The 21,776-nt window shown below is 41.6% G+C and overlaps 1 protein-coding gene across 1 annotated transcript; it reads right to left on the bottom strand.

The window, feature by feature from the left end:
- Positions 1-10,112: 10,112 nt before the first annotated feature.
- Positions 10,113-17,741, bottom strand: LOC131880672 (dolichyl-diphosphooligosaccharide--protein glycosyltransferase subunit 1-like). Its single transcript, XM_059227356.1, has 8 exons — positions 17,283-17,741; positions 16,449-16,646; positions 16,164-16,340; positions 15,746-15,971; positions 15,290-15,672; positions 12,344-12,596; positions 10,730-11,117; positions 10,113-10,559 (listed from the first exon to the last, which is right to left on the bottom strand). The coding sequence occupies exons 1-8, from the start codon at positions 17,337-17,339 to the stop codon at positions 10,394-10,396; spliced, it is 1,848 nt and encodes a 615-aa protein (XP_059083339.1). The 5' UTR covers positions 17,340-17,741; the 3' UTR covers positions 10,113-10,393.
- Between the last annotated feature and the right edge of the window lie 4,035 nt (positions 17,742-21,776).

Raw genomic sequence — 21,776 nt, 5'->3', positions numbered from 1 at the left:
GTAGCATTCATTCCTCCAAAATTTCAATGAACAATGTCGCCAAAGCCAGGTAGTCCTTACTGTTTAGTGGTTTTGGGCCATCATGATCAAAACTCCCAAAGAATAATCCACAATGGAATCTATGGATTGAAGCTGTTCTGCCATTACACTCAACGTTCAAGAATTCTGGAAGGATGGATGAATCGCATCCACGGGAAACTCTTACAATCAGTAGACTCGGGCAAATTTTATTCAGAGTGGCCAACTCTTCTTAAAGATGATGTTCACCCACCCTTTTAGCCGTCCGCTTTTCCGGATTGGCCGAGGATAGGGATCTCCTTCCCAAATTCCAATTTGATTTCCAGACCAGCTGCCTCTACCACCTCGGTAGTTACTCTCCTCTATAAAATTGTCCAATCTTTGTGGATCTCTCCTCAAGCACCTTCAACCCAACTTTCCTCCACCAACCATCTCAAATCATCAATAGTCAAGGCTAGGGCTAGGATCGAAAACATTTCCAATCGACTTCCAATCAAGAATCTTCCCTCTCAATAGTTCTTCAACTCTTCGCGACCTACATCAACCCAATTTTCCTCTACTGCCTTCCGCTCAATCCGCCCTCAAATCCGCCGATGCCACCTTCACCAAATTCCTCAAACGATTTCTGTGCGTTCCCCAATATGCCAAAAATGCATGGAAGTATTTTTACAGCCAAACATCGGGCTGACCAGGTTAGTGTCCCAGTGTTGGGAACCTGACCTTTCCAGAGGTGATGTCCGGACACAAGTTGTCCTTCTCGGTCAAGGACGTACTAACACCCTACTGTCCTTGGCCTGACATCCCTTCGGAATATTGGCGGTCACGCACGTTTTCCGGCTCCGGTCAAATGTCATCAATGGCGGGAGCTGAAACAGGATCTGTTCAATCTGACCCACCCAATCTTCTGTACTAATCAAGATTTTCATCGCTTTTCTCTACCCAACTGTTTATGTACTGGCTGTGATTTGATTCTCCTCTTCACTTTTTTCATGTAGACTAAGCTTGAAGTATGGAACCCTCCTAACAGGGGATATTGGCCGTATAGACAAAGTGCAAAGAAAGATCCCTAAGTGGCACAATTCTTATCCGGGCAGAATATCTTCACTTTCTTCAAACATTAAAAGTGAGACGTACTTTCTTGGACTTCCCTCTTATGTTGAAGGTGTGCTTAAGACTGTTAACAATATCACTTCTTTGGGATCACCAATCTTTGCAGTCACTTTTCTTCGCTCGTGAAGGATCAGATTTGATGAAGACGCGCAAATTAGAAAATGGGCCTTTTTTGGAATGAAATGACAAATCTCGTGCACGTTACCATTCTTTTTATGCGTTCTGCTTGTATATGGAACACTTATGCTTGAAACATTCTTGAACAGTGAGTGCGTTTTAAAAAACTTTTTTCTAGCATGGTTCTAAATTATTAGTCCATTATTAAACCCCTTCTGTTATCATCAATTCGATGTTTGAGTAGTTCACACAATAAACAATTCTAGTCATAATTAGTGTGATATCTCATTCTAGTCGGGTATTTTATCGTTCTCACCATTTAATTCAAATTTTCTGGAATCGTTTCTGCCTGCAAGTGCTCATCTGCTTGTATTCATGTGGAAAGGTGTAAGAAACAAATTCAGCATTTCAAGATACTCGACTTCACCCGCGAAACCTTTTGCAACATAATGACATAACGGTTCAACTTGCTCAATTATTTACATAAAACTACAAGATTCGAGTCTGATTAATAATGGTTGGACAATAAGTATTAACCTAAGATTCCAGTCAAGATGGAAGACGACTGTCGCAAGAATCTCCGTCGATTTGATTAGCTATTGTATTAGGAAATGAGATGTGACAAGTGACCGCCCAAGAACGAATCAAAACGGAGGTTTCGTGACCATTTTTCTCAGAAAGGTTGAGTTTGACATCAGCTTAAAGGTCCCTATTGGGAACGCCTCGAATCATTGGGATTATACAGAATTCAGCGTAGGTATGAACGTTACCTAATCCTTTATGTTATTCAAATGTCTCCATTCCTTTGTCCTAACCCGGGAATACGACATAGCGTTAGTGAGAGACGAGGAATTTCATGTGAAATGCGCCATAGAGTCAATCTCTTGGAGGGAAAAAGATTATGAGGGGCTTAAAATCTTTTTTGAAGTATTTGCAGCTTTTTTTGATTAAATATTATTGAAATAATTGGTCGTTTTTAGTGCAATGTTTTTACCTGCCCTAATTATAAGCCAATAGGGCTTGTCAAGTGAACGCGTTCATCATTAACTGACGTTATTCCATGGAGTAAAATCAAAGATAACATGCCCAGCCAAATTGCACTGTGCATGTATTGAATTTTGACATTTATTCCATTTTACATGCTTGCCTAAGCAAATAGCATTATGGCACTGAGCCCACTTGATAGTGCATTCACCCATTAACTCCAAACATGTTCATTTTGTTGGGTTTTGTAACACAGCTCACTTAAAATCACTCAATTATTGAAAGTTCAATGGGTGGATAGTGCTAGTAGACTGATGTTTGTCTTAGTTGTCCCTCCCCAAAATGCCCAAAACCAGGGTGCCAGGCTGCATTTTTCCTTGAATTGCATTCAATTGACATGCCCTATAAAGCCTCTCTTTACATGACCATACCATAAAGAAATGTGTGAAATTTAAATATCCAATCTCCAAGTGAAAACAAAGTTATAATCCATAGGGATGAAGCCCATGATTCTGTGCTCTTATTCTTTTGGTCAAACCTGATATTTTTCATGGATCACAGCATTTGTTACTTTCAAAATAGGAACACAAAGTGACACAGGCCAACAGGGACAGACTACCAAATTATTTATTTCATGGCTATGGACAGTTAAGTGTGTGGAGTTGAAGACAACATGTTTGTTTCCATACATGGACACAAAATAGACACCCAAAAATGCTTTATAACACAAGGGGCTCATGGGAGAGTTGGACCTCAGACATGCAAGCTTTTGAAATGATGGTTCATGAGTTTTGACAATCTTTAACACAGTTCTGAAATGAGGCAAAGTTCACAAAAGTCAAGTCAAAAAGGTAGTGGGCAGTGCTTGTCACATTTCAGAGAGTGATTCAAGCTTGGCTTGTCTCACAAACCCAAATACTGGTCAGATTGAGTTCATCATTATTACACTCAACCCATTCCGATGTTATCAGTCATATTTGAAAAGAGACGTAGGTAAGGAATTGGGTGAACAAACAAACCCGTGATGACTTCTGCTGATCGTTAATTCTGTTCAACGAAATGCTGCAAATTGATAATCACGCAACTTAAGTACCAAAATCGGGCTTGGAAAGCCCGTTAGAAGCCAGTCACCCAAACGATTGACACGACTACACCAGTCTTGCCAGTTCGGGGCTACCGTTGGAGACCAAATTTAAGTTCAACTAGCCATTCCAAGCAAGACCATTCACGGCTCCTAAACCATTAAACAGGCAGCAACGAATTTTGGGAGCGAAATATTATTAAGTACAATATGCATTGGAACTTGGGGTATAAGGTCGATGTTAAATGATCATAGAAATCAGTTTATTTTTGAGTTTAATAACATTTAAGTGCTGATCACTTTCCTAATAGTATTACTCTTTTTTCATTACTCCCTCACGCACAGATTGTCGAAAAACACAAACGTGCGACAATGTCGTCAAAAGAGTCACGTTTTCTTGCCTTAAGCCTTTCCAATGCTTAGACTAGCATTCATTTTTGTAAGTAAAAAAGTAATTGAGTGAGTATGCATGGCAGGGCGGGTCATCATGGGTTTTAAGCATAGAAAACCATAACTAGAATGCTTAAGTTCAACAGGAGCTGTACCANCGTGAAACATCTCTGGACTTGTTCGACCTTTTACAAACCTGCTGAACTCATTGGAGCCCAAATGGGGGAAGCATATTCAAGATGTTACTGAACAATCGACTTGTACAGAGTTAGCACCGTGGTTCTATCTTTGTAAACGTGCGATATCTCCAACCACACATGAGCAACTCTTTTGATGACATTTGAAAATGGTCACCTCACACTAAATCCAAAACTGACTTAATTGACAAACAATCTCACGGCACCTATCTTCTTGTTTATTTCACAAAAATGTGCAGTTGTTTTATTGCTTTGATTTTTTTTCAACAACTGGAAATATGATGTCATATTTTGTGCCCGTTTTTTACATTTAGTGTTTCACCCTTTTAACAAATTTCAGTTTTTTCACCTTTTAGTTACCTTTTTTTCACTGATTTTTTCTACCTGTTTTTCTACTCAGTAGTCATTACTAGGCCGGCCAAAACTTACAGATAAATATGGAATTTATTGACACCAAATTTGCGCAAAAATTAAACCGAATATGCACATAATTTGCCAATAAACTTTTCAAAACTTAAGCAGTAACTCATTCTGGGGGTCTGTAAGGGCTATTTTTGCCCTCCATATCAGACAACTAGTGGATGAAAAGGAAAATTGTGGATTTGAAGGTGTTCTCTCTAGGTAGCAGGTTTTTGCCTTGTCCATGGTGTGTACTGCCCTGATCAGTAGGGCTCGGAAAGGAAATTCTTTTTGAGGGCCAAATAATCATTAAAACCTATTTTTGAAAGCATGGAACAACTTTTGCCCCAGGATAAAAACACTCAAATGCATAAATATAAGCCTGTTTAAAAGCACGTAAGACAACATAAAACAAGTTTTGCAAAGGTATGAAGCAATTACCAAAGGTTTCAATACATTTCATTTTACCAACTTAAAAATCAAAAGCCCTCAAAGTTGTCTCCTAGCTTAAGCCCCCAAATTGATACCCTTAACCATGCAGGTTTCTTGATCAAATTTGGTTCCTCTGGGTGAAGAGACCTCTAAAATGCAAATGTTTTCATATTTGCTCTTTTGTGTGTAAAGTATTGAGATTCTAGTTGCATTTTCAGGAAAAGCTTGAGCTTTTACCAACAGGACAACAAGACAAGCAGGAATAGTGTGAGAATTAGAGAGCAAATACTCTATTGCGACAAACGCAGAAGATTGGGACAATGCAGTATTTAAAGGAGGTGCAGAAGGTATCTGTAACAATATGTCTTCAAAAATAACCATGAACTTTTTCTCAACCAGGTTATAATAATCAATTGCAATGAAATTAAAGGCTTACAATTTTGAGCCCGCCAAAATATCCACGCTAGCCAAAACAATGAAGTACTTGCTTCTCTTTGGGTTCCTTCCAAGTTTAATTATTAAACCTTGATCCTCCCTCTAATATGAGGTTGATTTGATACTTAGTTTATTTGTTCCGTCAGATCCCGCCTTTGTGTGCGTGTGTGAAACCCATAGAAAACCATAACTAGAATGCTTAAGTCCAACACGAGCTGTACCGCATGAGCATGTTTTCAGGTCAGCTGACGCTGGTGGAAAAGGGACAAGGATATTTCTAGTGATGGGATCAAACAAATTTCCAAAATCAGGATCGCCAGAAAGCTAGGAAAGTCAAAGCACGGGTATTTTCTAACGTATCGTAGAATATCAGGCTTGGCCAAAAAGGTGACCCTGGTTTGATCGGAGAAAAATCAGGGTCACATTTGTGATTAACTAACGGGTTTTCGATCTTCCGCTAGTAATGCCGTATGCCATTGAAAATGTAAATTGGTAGCCCTACTTGCAACCTCCGGTGATTTTTTGTTTGGTCCCCATCAGTAGATATTTCGTTAAATCTCGCTTCAGGCAAGTTGAATTATGATCATGAAACGTTTGTTATTCCTCTTTAATCTTAATTTCTTTTGAATCTTACAAATATACAGGTAGAAAGAGTGGTAGAATAATAAAAAACATGTTTTTAGGGCATAATACACGTAACATGTCAAAAAAAGATTTGGACATTAGTAGAGCAAATCATGTACTCCATTGATTGCCCTTGTTTAGCAATGCATCTCGAAAATCTCGAAAGTGTAACAAAATGTATCTGAAATTGCAACGCAATGATGAGGCATTCGGAATTTCGTTTCAATCTCCCAACAATATGCTTGAATGTGGGCGACATGATTGCGCCTATACGTAAACAAGGTAATTCCGACACCTCTGGAGGTCAGCCTGACCCCAGGCTTGTTCCTTGCGTTTCAGTTAAGTGTTTCCACCACATGGATGAAAACTTTAACTTGAGCCCCATTTTAACCTCTTCAAAATTTCGTTCTTAAAAATGTGGTCGGACAACTTACTCAAACCCGTTTTATGAAGCGTGCTGGACGAGAGCAATTGCTTGACAAGGAGTCATATTAGGGGTTTCTACTCTGAATTTGGACGAGCCGTCAACGATTCAAATTTGAACCATAGTTATCCTAAGTAGCTTGACTACGAATGAAACATTTTTTCCACCAGCGACAGCTGAGACGAAAACATGCGATCGCAGCGCCCTTGATCGATCTATATATGAAGTTATCTATGGTTTTAAGGGACCTGAAAAGTGGGGGCGCTTGCCTGTACAGCAATGTAGGGGGAGAGGACCACAGACCATATAATGACTAGACCTCGCATAGCGCGAGGAAAAATGCGAACACTTGCCTTCATCAGCTGGTACATAAATTTTGGTGTACAGTGACTCATGCTTTTTCATCCACCAGCGTGGCCAGATTCAGAGTGAGCTTGTCACTGATAGCGTTGGTTGAAGGCCCAGCGATTGTAGGTCGTTACTACTGATCAGCCAGTCACCCTCCTCTTTTTTGGTGTACAGAGTTGTTGACTTAAAATCCACTTTCCTCTGCACTGAGGTCGGGCCAATGCGACATCTAGTCGTTATATGATCTGTGGAGAGGACTACTTCTTGGCCCTTGGCTGCCTACCTTTCGCAGCCCAGTGCTCAGTTGCCAAGTGTCAGCCCTAATGATCTTCCTCGTCTGTCAGGGTGGCTTAAATTTAAGTAATAAAAGGTTCCAAGAGGTTGAGCTTTATTCATAATGGATATATATCAGACATGAGTAGGCAAGAAGTGAAAGCTTAAGAAGCATCATCCTATTCCTGAATGTTCATCTTCTCCCTAAGTTTCAGAAAATAGGAAGTAAAATGTATACGAACTAAAGCATCCTCATAAGAGAACCACACCCTGATCGCAAAGAGGAACTCTATGTTCCAACATTTTGCGACAGACTTGGAACACGCACCTTAAGCTCCTCCTCTTCTCTGTTCCCGTTGTGTATATAAAGCTATGTTTCTCATGAATAAAAGGCAGTCTATGACTTACGAACTGGACCGACACTTGTTTCATTTTTCTAGGTAATACAAAGTCTCGTATCTTGATCTCGTTAGACTTGATTCGTATGGTCCTTATATCACAGACGATGAGATGACAGCTGTCAAGCTGTTGCTCGACTTAATATTTGGGCTGTTAGGGATAGGTCAATTACTTGACAGGGATGGGTCAGATTAGACATTCACTGGAGATCCATGTCCTCACATGCTTTTCAATCAATGGGAGGGTAAGATTATTGCAGTAAACAGCGTCANGAGACGAAAAGATGCGATCGCAGCGCCCTTGATCGATCTATATATGAAGTTATCTATGGTGAAACCATGCACACATGTTGGTTTCAACTTGACTCAAGAAGATACTAGATATGAACACGAGACAACCAAGTCCAACGTTTTGATAAACCCGAAATAAATCCTTGTTTGAAAACTCCATCACATTTAATTAAAATAAAAAGCACTATTAAAATGAATCGAATGCAAAGGCAGTAAAGTACAAAAAGTGCTTTTTCTTATAGAGATTTAAAAATAAATCAGGCAGTAAAATTTCAAATTTTTCCTAAAATTGACGAGGATTCTTGAAAATTATTCATACGTTTTGATAACTTTTGCAGAAATGGCTCAAAATGCTCAATAAATTGCAGAAAAATGTCAACTATTGTTTTCAAACTTGCAAAATTTGCAGATGCAATTAATTTGCAGGAAAATGTCGGATGTGTAAGTTTTTTTACAAACTTTGCACAACATGCAGGATGCAAGTTTTTAACCTTCGATTTAAAAATGGTCAAGAAGCTACAAACTGTTTTGATGGGATGGCTCCTTAGGAAGGAAGGAGACATCTTAAGAAAAAGACTTTATTCTTGGCCTTGGGCGTCAAGTAAGCACTCGGGGGATTTTGGATTACTCGTGATGTGTTGGTTCCCAATCACGGCAGTTGTAGAGGAAATATGAGGCTAATCAGTTCGGGACCCTGACCGAGCACTCGCTCGTCATTAATAATCTAGAAAATCGATTGGAAATTGTAGGTGCGTTTGGTTGTCTTTGGGTCTTCCTTCTTTTACGCCATCCACCAATGAGAGCTACCTGGTTTGATAGACAGCCCTCCCTTATCCCATTAGTAGCTAGCTTACAGGGGACTTTCCGGGACTTTCACATTGAGACCTTGCTTCAAATTTCTAGAATCTTTGTCGGGCCACTCAATACCCAAAAGACGACGGAGTGGTGAAAATCCATTCATCAGCTATAAACGCCAGCAGTGTGGGTGAACATGTTTGGTCACATGGCCTTCATGTGCAATCGTCAATGCATGATCTTGATGGGATCCCTCGTGGGATTGGGATTGTGCGTCTGGTTTCGTAAGTATTCCACGAACTTTTAGAAATATCGACTGTGAACTAGCTTCCAGTCAAATTGGTCTGCTCTTGGTCAAAGTAAATCTGAGCCAGTTTTCGAATTAAAGCAATGAGGTAAGAAAGGTAGATCTCTTCAATTTAAGGCAGGTCATGTTTACATTATTTTCTTGTAAAGTGGTTCGCTTCAAAGGCATGTTGTTCAAAGCTTATGTGGCTGACTAGTGTTGGGGCAATTCCGGACGCGAGTCCGAATGCACTTGAGGGTTTGACTTGATTTTGGACGAATTGGCCGGACTTGATTCTTTTTGAAAGGACTCGAGTCCGGACTTGTCAAAATAATGTAATATTGGTTTTTTTCTTTACATTTAGCAAGACGAGCCTCTTCGCATGAACTGTCTCTAGAAAAAGACTCTGGTCCTCTGCCGGACCCGAGTCTTTTGTAGGACTCGAGCCACCTAAAAGTAAAAGCAAAGAGGACTCGACCCAGCACTACAGCTGACCAAGAGCAGGCCAAAAATTCAAACTGTATGTAGTTTGCTTCCGTTCGTAGTGCACATCTCTAGAAGTCCTTGTTATTTTCCCTTCGTATGGAATCCCATGACATTTTGATTGCTACCAGAGGATCCGCCCATTACCTCTATTTAGGGCCTCGAATGCGTTTATGGTCCGATTTCATGGCTCCCCTCATGCAAGATTCACCCTGAACACTGTACTGGAGCCCTCTGCTTTGTCTAAGTGCGGACAAACAAACGTAGAAACGAGAAAAAAGCCGCTCTAAGATGCCAGACTTTATTCAGAAATTATTAAATGACCAACTTATTGCCCACGTACTGTGACACAATGAATAAGCCATCAACTCTCCTGGGAGACAAGACGTTTCGAATTTTCTCTAGGGGTAAAATTCGAAATAATTACGACATGCAAATCATCACTATAGAGGTCCGCAACGCGTCAACACTTTGGCAATCATCTTTTCCAACCTAATATTACTAGGAAAAGCATAGTATCGCACGTTTTTGGTGACTAGCTTTAGAAACGTCACTTTTTCTAAACTTACCATAAGCTTTTTTAACACAAGGAAAGAGATGATGCAAAGTCGTTGGTATGCTCCTAGTGTCCACTATTGAGCTCTCTGTTTATCCCTTCTTGGACTAATGGTGTTAGTAGAATCGATCAGCAATAAGTTGTTCAGCGAAAAATGCGTGGTTGAAATCAGGCATTTTCGAGCGTATTCTTGCACTTTTTCTCGGTTTTGTTTGTCCGCAACGAAAGGAAGATTGAGAGGAGAATGAGATGTGTACTTAATACTGACAGTGAAATCTAAAGCCACCTAAAATTTCAGTTGTGGCTTATCCTCCGACGGTTCTGAATCGAACTCGAGAGCTCAAGGGCTTGAATGAAAATTTCACCCAAGACAAGCTCAAGAAGCCCACATGAGCCGCACTTATTGTGATCTTGCAGTTCAGTTACATCTGTGATGTGGAGTGGCGAGAGACCCGCCCATTCAAAAACCAATTGTGAATGCTGATTCCCAGGAGACGGGAATTTTCAAATTTAATGCTCTCTGATCGCGAAATAAAGAACAATGATGGAATGCAGTCCTCTCGGTCAGAATGAGAGAGAATAAAACAAACGAAACACGTCCACAAAATCACACCGGCTGTTGAGAGCAATGAACGCCAAGAATAACAAGAAAAAGTAGTGCTCAAATCCATTGGTTTCGAGGCACACCTCGAAACTGTTAGTGTGTGATTGATGTGATTGATCCATGATCACGATTCATCAGGACGAGGCGTTTAGACCCCTCTGAGGTGGTTGTAGATTTGGTCAATCTTTTCCCGAGCTTCGTCCCGTTTCTTAACGAGACTCAATTCCTGCTCCACGAATTGCGATTTGTTCAACTTGGACGTTAGGAATTTATCAAAAATGGCCGCCTGATTGTTTTGATGCTCTCTGATCACCCTAGAAGAGACGAGGAGAGCCATTACCATAGTCCAGAGAGAGTAGAACTAACGCTAATTAGGTGGACCATTGGTCATTCAAGCCATCCGGCGACCAATCCATCAGTCCAGTAGGTAATGCAATGGGCATCCCAAGAGTGACGATTTGTATGATTTGTAATAAATGCGTACCGATCCAGCCGTTGAATCTCGGCCACTTTCTCAGCCGTGTCTCCGGATATGGCTTTCAAGGCGGGCAGAAGGTCGACAATAGCTTGGTTCTCGGTCTTGGCCTCGTTGGCCACCTTTTTGGCCGCGCTCTGGAACTGGGCCTGCTCCTTATAAGCCTTGTACTTGGCCAGGGCCTCGTCAATCTGCTCATACTGCTTGAATCGCTTGTCTTGGTGGTTCATGATCTTGTTGCACAAACCCGCCACTCGCATCCGGATTTCCGAGCTCTCGTCCTTGGTGATGGCAAAGTCCAGTCGAACGTACACGATGGTGAGCGCAAAGAAGATGAAGAAGGCCAAGATCAACAACAGAGGCTCCTGGACCATGGACAACCTATGTTTGTANTTTTCTAGGTAATACAAAGTCTCGTATCTTGATCTCGTTAGACTTGATTCGTATGGTCCTTATATCACAGACGATGAGATGACAGCTGTCAAGCTGTTGCTCGACTTAATATTTGGGCTGTTAGGGATAGGTCAATTACTTGACAGGGATGGGTCAGATTAGACATTCACGGGAGATCCATGTCCTCACATGCTTTTCAATCAATGGGAGGGTAAGATTGTTGCAGTAAACAGCGTCAAAGCCTTAGGAATTCAAGTATCTGGAGTTCTGTAGCGGCAAGTTTTTTTTCTGTTTGTCTATTTATAGCTAGCATCAACCAGAGACTTGACATTTTAGATTGCTTGCGTGCCCATATTCCCGGTCATTTCTAACACCAACTGTGCAAGGACTGATAATTTTTGCACTGAGGAATGAATTAGCAATTGACAAAAGATTGGGAACGTCCGAGAAAAAGATGCCTTCACCTTTTTCAAAATGCCCTCAATTATGATATTCGGATTCAAATTTTTACAACTCTACCAACAACAGAGTTTCTGAACTTTCAAGAATTAGGAACTTAAAAGTTCCCCATCCACCCAACAAGCCTTTTTGGGGTTTGTGTCAATCGCCATCCGTCTCTGGAATCCCCACCCAGAACTTGAAAGATTGAGCTTGGCGAACCCTAATTTAAGATAGGTATAGGGTAGCATTTCGAAATCCTTCCACCAACTGGCAAAAAGTGTAAATTCACTTATAAAGAAATGAACTTGTACATACAAGCAAGTAAGGTCAGTCAGTCCTCATGCACCTAGAAAGCAACGCATTGCTCATAAGCAACAATGACGATGACATTGTTTTTCAGTTTTATGAAAAGCGAGAGGCAAAAAAGAAGAATGGAAATTGAAATATTTATGAAGAATGATCATTGCAAAACCATGGCTTTTCTTTCTGTTCATCTAGTTCCTCATTCCCAACTTTCGCGCAATCACAGTGAAACCATTTGTCACAAACATCGCACTGAACAAATCCAGACAGATTTTGCTTGATATCGCTAACATCTTTGCACGAGGCACATTCCTAAATCAATCTGGCCATTTCGTACTTTTCAAGAAAAGACTTGGTGCCAATCGATTTGATCTTGCTTAACATGTGAATGACAACCTTGACTTTATAAAGTAATCAGAAACATCCAACAAGACTCGCTAATCTGGCACGACGCTCATTCAATCATTAAATCCATTAGTGGAGTGCTCTTAGCAGCTTTGGGAGACTCGTTTTCTCGGTGGCAGTTCGTGACTTTCTGATTGGGAAAAATTGAAGAAATTCGCTCTCGCTTTCGTTTCCGATCCACAAATGGAAAAATGTTCCTCTTTTTACATTCAACGTTGGATCTTTCGATTTTCTTGATCATGGGCAATGCTTCTTCAAACGTTTGTGCGGACTCTAATTTGCGCTTCCATTTGGACACGGCTTCCAGGGCATTTTCATGCCTTCTGAGTTGATCCTGAAAATTAGATAAGTTTTAATTGAACAATCATCAACAGCTTCAGATGTTTCTCGTAACAAAAATACTCACGTTGTCGTTAAATTGTAACTGGAATTTCGCTTGCTTGGTTTGGTTTTGGTGCGAATTACTAGCGGAAGGAGCTGAATTGGAAATGGCAGGGGAATTTGATTTGATTTCTAGGGACACAGGATTGACGGGAAAGCAGCAATTACCCTTTTCGTCTAAAACAGTGCTAATCGGCTCGGAAATCTGTCGCCCAATCCACGTGGCAATAACATGGGAATGTTGGCAAATATTCCGCAAAGAAAACTGCATGCAAGAGCACACAAATGAATGGCCGTATGCCTTAGGGTTTGCACACTTCAAGCATCGAACCAGGCAATTATTTGGCACACATCCCAACTGGTTCGGTTTCACTTCGTACTCTTCATTGCTTTGACCACTCGAAACGATAAATCCTTCGTCATGGTCGGTAACTGAATAATGGTCATATTTAGGATAAAGGTATTCAAAGTTTTTTTTGTAATCGTGAAGGCTTGTGAGCTCCCCGGATCCCTTGCTGGATATTTTGATGTTTTCAACGATATCTATTTTCAAAATCTATTTTGGTTTGGTCAAAGCAAGTCTCATCCATCCTCTTTTTCAGATTCATCCCTTTGTCTTAAATTGTGCGATGATAACTGCAAAGAACAAGACAGTTCTTTTGACAATTATAATCAAATTACGCTTTACAAACATTGAATATTACCGTTCAATTATCAAGTTGTGGGCAATTGAACCGTTAGAAAAAAATCTAACCCATTCTTAGGACCTGTCTTTTTGCCAGTAATTTTCATCAAAGTAGTCCCATCCATTCGACTTTTTTGCATGAAAAAGAATAACAAAAAACTCAAATAATCGAAAAATTCAAAGTATAACCGACGATAAAAAAGTTACAACTGAGAAAGCAGTTACCTAGTCGTGTTGCAACTTATAAAAGTGAATCCAAAAATCTTGTACATCAGGGATTGTCCTCAAACCGCAAAGGGATAGATACAACTCGGCATCATGAGGAAGAAGGTTTCGTTTCCAGGCATTGAGAACATGCCAGGAACATTTTATATTTTTTCACTGAGCTTTGGGGGAAAACTTACCGCCAAGCATTTATAAATCCTGGAGCCAAATCACTAACTACAACATTTACTAGCTGAACGGCGTCTGGGGCGAGGAGCTGAAGTAGTTCGAAGGCTGGCTTTATTGCCTCTTTGCACTCGGATTTCGCTACAATTTGAATGACTGGAGTCCCTTTGCCTCTAGAATCTATAATAAAGAAAGATACAAACGATTAAAGATTACATTCAAGATTCCCAGTATCGCAAATAACTTGCAAACTTGCAGTGCTATGAGGGAGAAGATCATTTTAACTGCCACAATTATTGACATTAGAGCATAATTTGACTGGTTTGTTCCATGCATCCCATAATGTGTCCCATAAATGGTCAAAAACACGATCTTACACTGAGTGCAATGATAACCTGCAAAGATGCAGCAATAAGATAAAGGAATTAAAATTGAGTTTAGCTTGGCAATCTTATAGCATTTGCATTTATTGAAGTGTATAATAATCAATGATCAATTCTCCAAAGCCCACGTGGATAAAACCCTTTGTTGTGTTGGGGTATTTTGAAGGGGTCATTGTTTCGTTGGTATTAGAAACAATCATTGATGGAATGATACTAAATAACTGATAGAAGTACACATTCGTTTCACTCTTGCTGTTTAGGGCAAATCCCCTTGAAATTCACCTTTTAAACTTTCTATCAATTGTGCAACCTTAACACTCAACCAGACTTTGAATCAATATTTACCTGCTACCAATGCCATTACAAAAATATGTAAGTCATAGAGTATTTCAACTTTTCTCAAGATCGCGCGTGATCTTAGTGCTTGGCGGGAAGATAGAACAAAGATTGCTTGATTGCGAGTTGTGGATAAAACTGCTAAAGTGTAAAAATGTGATACATCATGTTGTAACTACACTTACTAGCTTGTAAGTCATCTAACTCATATATCTGTATTCGTAACAGGTCCATGACATATAAAGCTGACTTTAAGACTAGAATCGTTAACACACTGAACCAGAAAAAGTAAGATACTCAGCGACCCTGGCCTTAGGCCTCCTGAATGAATGTAATCCCTGATCTGAAGAACATATGGCAGCTTGACAGCTCTCATCTCATCGTCTGTGATATAAGGACCATACTGGATTCGAGCGTTACAGAAATGTTAAAAAGATGTTCTAAATTGTCTCTATGGCTCTTTTCATGTACATCTTAATATATTCAACATTTTGAGTCATGTTATACAAAAACAGGGCATCTTAGAGCCTATTGCCCTCAAGTCTTCAATAAAACATCAAGTTGACCCCCATTGAAACGCTTCTTGCCCTCCAGTGATCTAAATTTGCTTGACGGGTATGTCTCTAACTTCGTCACCTCTAGGCGGATGTACGGTACAGCAGACGGGTATGTCTCTAACTTCGTCACCTCTAGGGCATTTTCATATTTTGGTTAGAGACTAAAGTAACTTTAGTCTCTAATTTTGGTGAGTCCCTGAATGGTAAGCTCTGTTCCATGCACAATTGAGTACATAATTCTCTGCTGTACCGTACATCCGACATAATTCTAATATGTTAAGGAAAAATGATGTACAGGNTGGTTGGTGAGGGTGATCACGGGCCGGCCTTGGACGTCCAAGTAGGTAAAATGTAGTCCGTCCTTTAGGCGAGCCATCTTAAATGGCGTGTCCAATCCGGTGACTTGCGTGCCCTCAGGCAAGATGATGCGAAGCAAGAAGTCTTCCACAATCATGTCGTCGTAAACGTGGTCGACCACCCGCATGTTCAAGATGTAACGCTCGGCCTGATGGTAGAGGTACTCGTAGCTGGGCACATTATACCCGATGAAGTAATGGGTCTTCCAGCCACCAAAAAGCGGGAATCGCGGGCGGAGATCCAGTTCCACTGAATCCACCAACGTCCTCAGGGCCGAAGTTGAAATGTTTCCAATATCGTCGCGGTAGTACACGTCGGACGCTGGAATAGAGAAATATATAGAATAGACAGGATTGGATAAGTGGAGGTGCTGGATCATGGTCTTGTCTCTCACCGGCAGCGGGCAACATGGTCTTGAAGTTCTTGACGGCCGAGGCGCCGGAGTTCTCGCGTTGGAATTCGTATCGCGAGAAGGAGCCTTTCAGCTTGGCTCCCGAATGGCGCAAGTCCACGGTCTCCTCAATGGCGATGTTGCCCCACATGGACAGCTCGATGGTGCGTTCCAGGCGACTCACGATCAGGAACGGGTTGTTGTTTTCAAAGTGCACGCTCATCTCGCTCTGGAAGTATGTATGTTCGTAAGTAAGTATGTTTGTTCGTAAGTAACTCGGTAGGTATTCGATTAAGCAGGCCAACACGTCTGAATGAATCAGTCGCAGTTTCAAGAAGGGAACCACAACCAGAACGACGAATGGTTCGACTTGGACTGGTCTGTCGGAAGGATAAGAGAGAGCGAGGCGAGATATTCTTACTTGGGCCATGGGCTGGACCTCGGAGTAGGGTCCATAGGTGATGGTATTGTCCGAGGCAGAGACCGGCTTGAGTTGCTTGGAGTAGCTTTCCGTGTTCTTGTTGGGCAGCACGACCTTCGTGGTTTGGCTCTTGACCGCATACACGCATTGAGTATAGTGGTTGCCGTTGTATTGGACCTGAATATCAGACAAAAATGTGAAAGGGCGCTCACTGAATGGAAAAAAAGGTATGGCCGCCCGCAAGCATCTAGGGGGGTGCGGCTGATTCAGGGATGATTGGTTTACCAATTGCTTTTCGCGTTGTGTGATCTCCTTGGGAAAGAGCTCCATTTGAGCGGTGATGATCATTTCCACGTCAATTTTCACCGTTTGACCGGCCTTGACGGGGGATTTCAGTTGGATCTTCCAGGCCGGGAAACCGCCCTCTAGTCCAGCGGGCACTTCCTGCACACGCAGATAGGTCTTCTTGTCACCGGAACTCGCCTAAACCAATATCAGATTCAAGAGAAGAGCGGGCGTTAAATGATGTCCAAAGAAACACGAACACATGGCCGCCGGGCATGACTGGAAATGTTTGGTGTCAAATACAGAAATACATAAAAACGGTTCTAGTACGCTTGACGGGATCTGGAGTCCGGCTGTTCATCATGGGCAATGAGAGTAGGGACACAGCAGGGCTAGTCCTAGTCCCGGACCGGTCGGTTTCGTTTCATACTTTTATACTTAGGGGGAGTATGGAGGCCTCACTAATAATTCCAATCGTGCCCGTTTTGACCCATTGATTAGTTTGAAATGGTTTGTTTCCTATGGAAGTTGGAACGTTTTTGTTTAGGTACGTAGACATGACCAAATGACAAGAATGCTTCTTGTTTGAAGACAAACGTGCTTTTGTGAAATCGGCTTCGATCAATTCATTTGCAACATTGTGGCCATGTTGGGCAACCACCGTAAGTTGTGAATGAAAATCACTTTCGTCATTGGAATTTCTCAAAAATCATCAAATGATCATCTCAGTTCGTTCGTTTGTTTGTTTGATTCTGCGCAATCAGACGAGCAAGGCCCATGAGAATCCTAAGGCTTGGAAGAAGGCTAATTCATCAGGGTGGGTGCGTGACTCACCGATGTGGCGCCCATAAAGGCCACTCGACCTTGCCACGCGGCCTCGCCCACCCACATGACGCCCTCCACCGGGCCTGAGGCCTGGCTATGGCTGAGCTCCACCTGGAATCGGGCCTTGGTCAAGTGCGAGCTCAGGTCTAAGGTGCGCTCCAGGCGCGAGACTGTCCACCCGCCCGTCGACTGGGCTGCCCACGACCAAGACAAGGGCTCGGCGGAACCACGCCGCCTGCACCATGACCATTAGCCAGCCGGACCATCCACCCCTCACTGGATCGGGGATCCATCCACGGGTCTGCCGCCGAGGACCGCGAAGGCCGCCAAGGCCGCCAAGGAGGGGAGTGCTCTGGGGTATCATTTTCCACCGATGAAAATGTCAGTAAGTCGGCAGTCCCTCAGTCGATTACAACTCACTTCGTCACTTCGTCACTTCGTCACTTCGTCACTTCGTCACTCAGTCACTTAGGCAATTGTTACGACAAGTGCCGATTCAGCATGCATGCATGCAGAGCAGAGCAGAGACCGGTCGGTGACTCGGCAACTTCCTAACTACAGACAGACAGAGAAGACAGACACGCAGTCAGTCGGTCAGTCCAGCAGTGTCGCGGTCTCACTCAGTGCGGCCACACGCTAACGGACTTTCAGAGTCCGATTTGGGTACTATAGTTGCGTGATAATGAAAATGTAACAATGCGTGAGATAGAATCCTTTAGGCCATCTTTTCCGCCACAAGTTGATTATAAGTAGAGCGGGCAAAAACATTCAATTTCAATAAGAAATATTTTTGAAGTATTTGCAGCTTTTTTTGATTAAATATTATTGAAATAATTGGTCGTTTTTAGTGCAATGTTTTTACCTGCCCTAATTATAAGCCAATAGGGCTTGTCAAGTGAACGCGTTCATCATTAACTGACGTTATTCCATGGAGTAAAATCAAAGATAACATGCCCAGCCAAATTGCACTGTGCATGTATTGAATTTTGACATTTATTCCATTTTACATGCTTGCCTAAGCAAATAGCATTATGGCACTGAGCCCACTTGATAGTGCATTCACCCATTAACTCCAAACATGTTCATTTTGTTGGGTTTTGTAACACAGCTCACTTAAAATCACTCAATTATTGAAAGTTCAATGGGTGGATAGTGCTAGTAGACTGATGTTTGTCTTAGTTGTCCCTCCCCAAAATGCCCAAAACCAGGGTGCCAGGCTGCATTTTTCCTTGAATTGCATTCAATTGACATGCCCTATAAAGCCTCTCTTTACATGACCATACCATAAAGAAATGTGTGAAATTTAAATATCCAATCTCCAAGTGAAAACAAAGTTATAATCCATAGGGATGAAGCCCATGATTCTGTGCTCTTATTCTTTTGGTCCAAACCTGATATTTTTCATGGATCACAGCATTTGTTACTTTCAAAATAGGAACACAAAGTGACACAGGCCAACAGGACAGACTACCAAATTATTTATTTCATGGCTATGGACAGTTAAGTGTGTGGAGTTGAAGACAACATGTTTGTTTCCATACATGGACACAAAATAGACACCCAAAAATGCTTTATAACACAAGGGGTCATGGGAGAGTTGGACCTCAGACATGCAACTTTTGAAATGATGGTTCATGAGTTTTGACAATCTTTAACACAGTTCTGAAATGAGGCAAAGTTCACAAAAGTCAAGTCAAAAAGGTAGTGGGCAGTGCTTGTCACATTTCAGAGAGTGATTCAAGCTTGGCTTGTCTCACAAACCCAAATACTGGTCAGATTGAGTTCATCATTATTACACTCAACCCATTCCGATGTTATCAGTCATATTTTGAAAAGAGACGTAGGTAAGGAATTGGGTGAACAAACAAACCCGTGATGACTTCTGCTGATCGTTAATTCTGTTCAACGAAATGCTGCAAATTGATAATCACGCAACTTAAGTCCAAAATCGGGCTTGGAAAGCCCGTTAGAAGCCAGTCACCCAAACGATTGACACGACTACACCAGTCTTGCCAGTTCGGGCTACCGTTGGAGACCAAATTTAAGTTCAACTAGCCATTCCAAGCAAGACCATTCACGGCTCCTAAACCATTAAACAGGCAGCAACGAATTTTGGGAGCGAAATATTATTAAGTACAATATGCATTGGAACTTGGGGTATAAGGTCGATGTTAAATGATCATAGAAATCAGTTTATTTTTGAGTTTAATAACATTTAAGTGCTGATCACTTTCCTAATAGTATTACTCTTTTTTCATTACTCCCTCACGCACAGATTGTCGAAAAACACAAACGTGCGACAATGTCGTCAAAAGAGTCACGTTTTCTTGCCTTAAGCCTTTCCAATGCTTAGACTAGCATTCATTTTTGTAAGTAAAAAAGTAATTGAGTGAGTATGCATGGCAGGGCGGGTCATCATGGGTTTTAAGCATAGAAAACCATAACTAGAATGCTTAAGTTCAACAGGAGCTGTACCACATGAGCATGTTTTCAGGTCAGCTGACGCTGGTGGAAAATGGACAAAGATATTTCGTTAAATCTCGCTTCAGGCAAGTTGATTATTATCATGAAACGTTTGTTATTCCTCTTTAATCTTAATTTCTTTTGAATCTTACAAATATACAGGTAGAAAGAGTGTAGAATAATAAAAAAAAACATGCTTTTCAGGGCATAATACATGTAACATGTCAAAAAAGATTTGGACATTAGTAGAGCAAATTATGTACTCTATTGATTGCCCTTGTTTAGCAACGCATCTCGAAAATCTCGAAAGTGTAACAAAATGTATCCGAAATTGCAACGCAATGATGAGGCAATTCGAATTTCGTTTCAATCTCCCAACAATGTGCTTGAATGTGGGTGACATGATTTGCGCTATACGTAAACAGGTAAATCCGACACCTCTGGAGGTAGCCTAAACCCAGGCTTGTTCCTTGCGTTTCAGTTAAGTGTTTCCACCACATGGATGAAAACTTTAACTTGAGCCCCATTTTAACCTCTTCAAAATTTCGTTCTTAAAAATGTGTCGGACAACTTACTCAAACCCGTTTTATGAAGCGTGCTGGACGAGAGCAATTGCTTGAGAAGGAGTCATATTAGGGGTTCTGCTCTGAATTTGGACGAGCCGTCAACGATTCAAATTTTGACCATAGTTGTCCTAAGTAGCTTCACTACGAATGAAACATTTTTCCACCAGCGACAGCTGAGACGAAAACATGCAATCGCAGCACCCTTGATCGATCTATATATGAAGTTAATCTATGTTTTAAGGGACCTGAAAAGTGGGGGCGCTTGCCTTACAGCAATGTAGGGGGAGAGACCACAGACCATATAATGACTAGACCTCGCATAGCGCGAGGAAAAATGCGAACACTTGCCTTCATCAGCTGGTACATAAATTTTGGTGTACAGGACTCATGCTTTTTCATCCACCAGCGTGGCCAGATTCAGAGTGAGCTTGTCACTGATAGCCGTTGGTTGAAGGCCCAAGCGATTGTAGGTCGTTACTACTGATCAGCCAGTCACCCTCCTCTTTTTTGGTGTACAGAGTTGTTGACTTAAATCCACTTTCCTCTGCACTGAGGTCGGGCCAATGCGACATCTAGTCGTTATATGATCTGTGGAGAGGACTACTTCTTGGCCCTTGGCTGCCTACCTTTCGCAGCCCAGTGCTCAGTTGCCAAGTGTCAGCCCTAATGATCTTCCTCGTCTGTCAGGGTTGCTTAAATTTAAGTAATAAAAGGTTCCAAGAGGTTGAGCTTTATTCATAATGGATATATATCAGACATGAGTAGGCAAGAAGTGAAAGCTTAAGAAGCATCATCCTATTCCTGAATGTTCATCTTCTCCCTAAGTTTCAGAAAATAGGAAGTAAAATGTATACGAACTAAAGCATCCTCATAAGAGAACCACACCCTGATCGCAAAAGAGGAACTCTATGTTCCAACATTTTGCGACAGACTTGGAACACGCACCTTAAGCTCCTCCTCTTCTCTGTTCCCGTTGTGTATATAAAGCTATGTTCTCATGAATAAAGGGCAGTCTATGACTTACGAACTGGACCGACACTTTTTCATTTTTCTATTAATACAAAGTCTCGTATCTTGATCTCGTTAGACTTGATTCGTATGGTCCTTATATCACAGACGATGAGATGACAGCTGTCAAGCTGTTGCTCGACTTAATATTTGGGCTGTTAGGGATAGGTCAATTACTTGACAGGGATGGGTCAGATTAGACATTCACGGGAGATCCATGTCCTCACATGCTTTTCAATCAATGGAGGGTAAGATTGTTGCAGTAAACAGCGTCAAAGCCTTAGGAATTCAAGTATCTGGAGTTCTGTAGCGGCAAGTTTTTTTTCTGTTTGTCTATTTATAGCTAGCATCAACCAGAGACTTGACATTTTAGATTGCTTGCGTGCCCATATTCCCGGTCATTTCTAAACACCAACTGTGCAAGGACTGATAATTTTTGCACTGAGGATATTGATCTCTCTCTTGT

This window comes from Tigriopus californicus, chromosome 5 (assembly GCF_007210705.1).
Source record: "Tigriopus californicus strain San Diego chromosome 5, Tcal_SD_v2.1, whole genome shotgun sequence".
NCBI classification, from domain to species: Eukaryota; Metazoa; Arthropoda; class Copepoda; order Harpacticoida; family Harpacticidae; genus Tigriopus; species Tigriopus californicus.
Note: the sequence above shows the minus strand (reverse complement) of the source record. Positions and strands in the feature narration are given on the sequence as shown.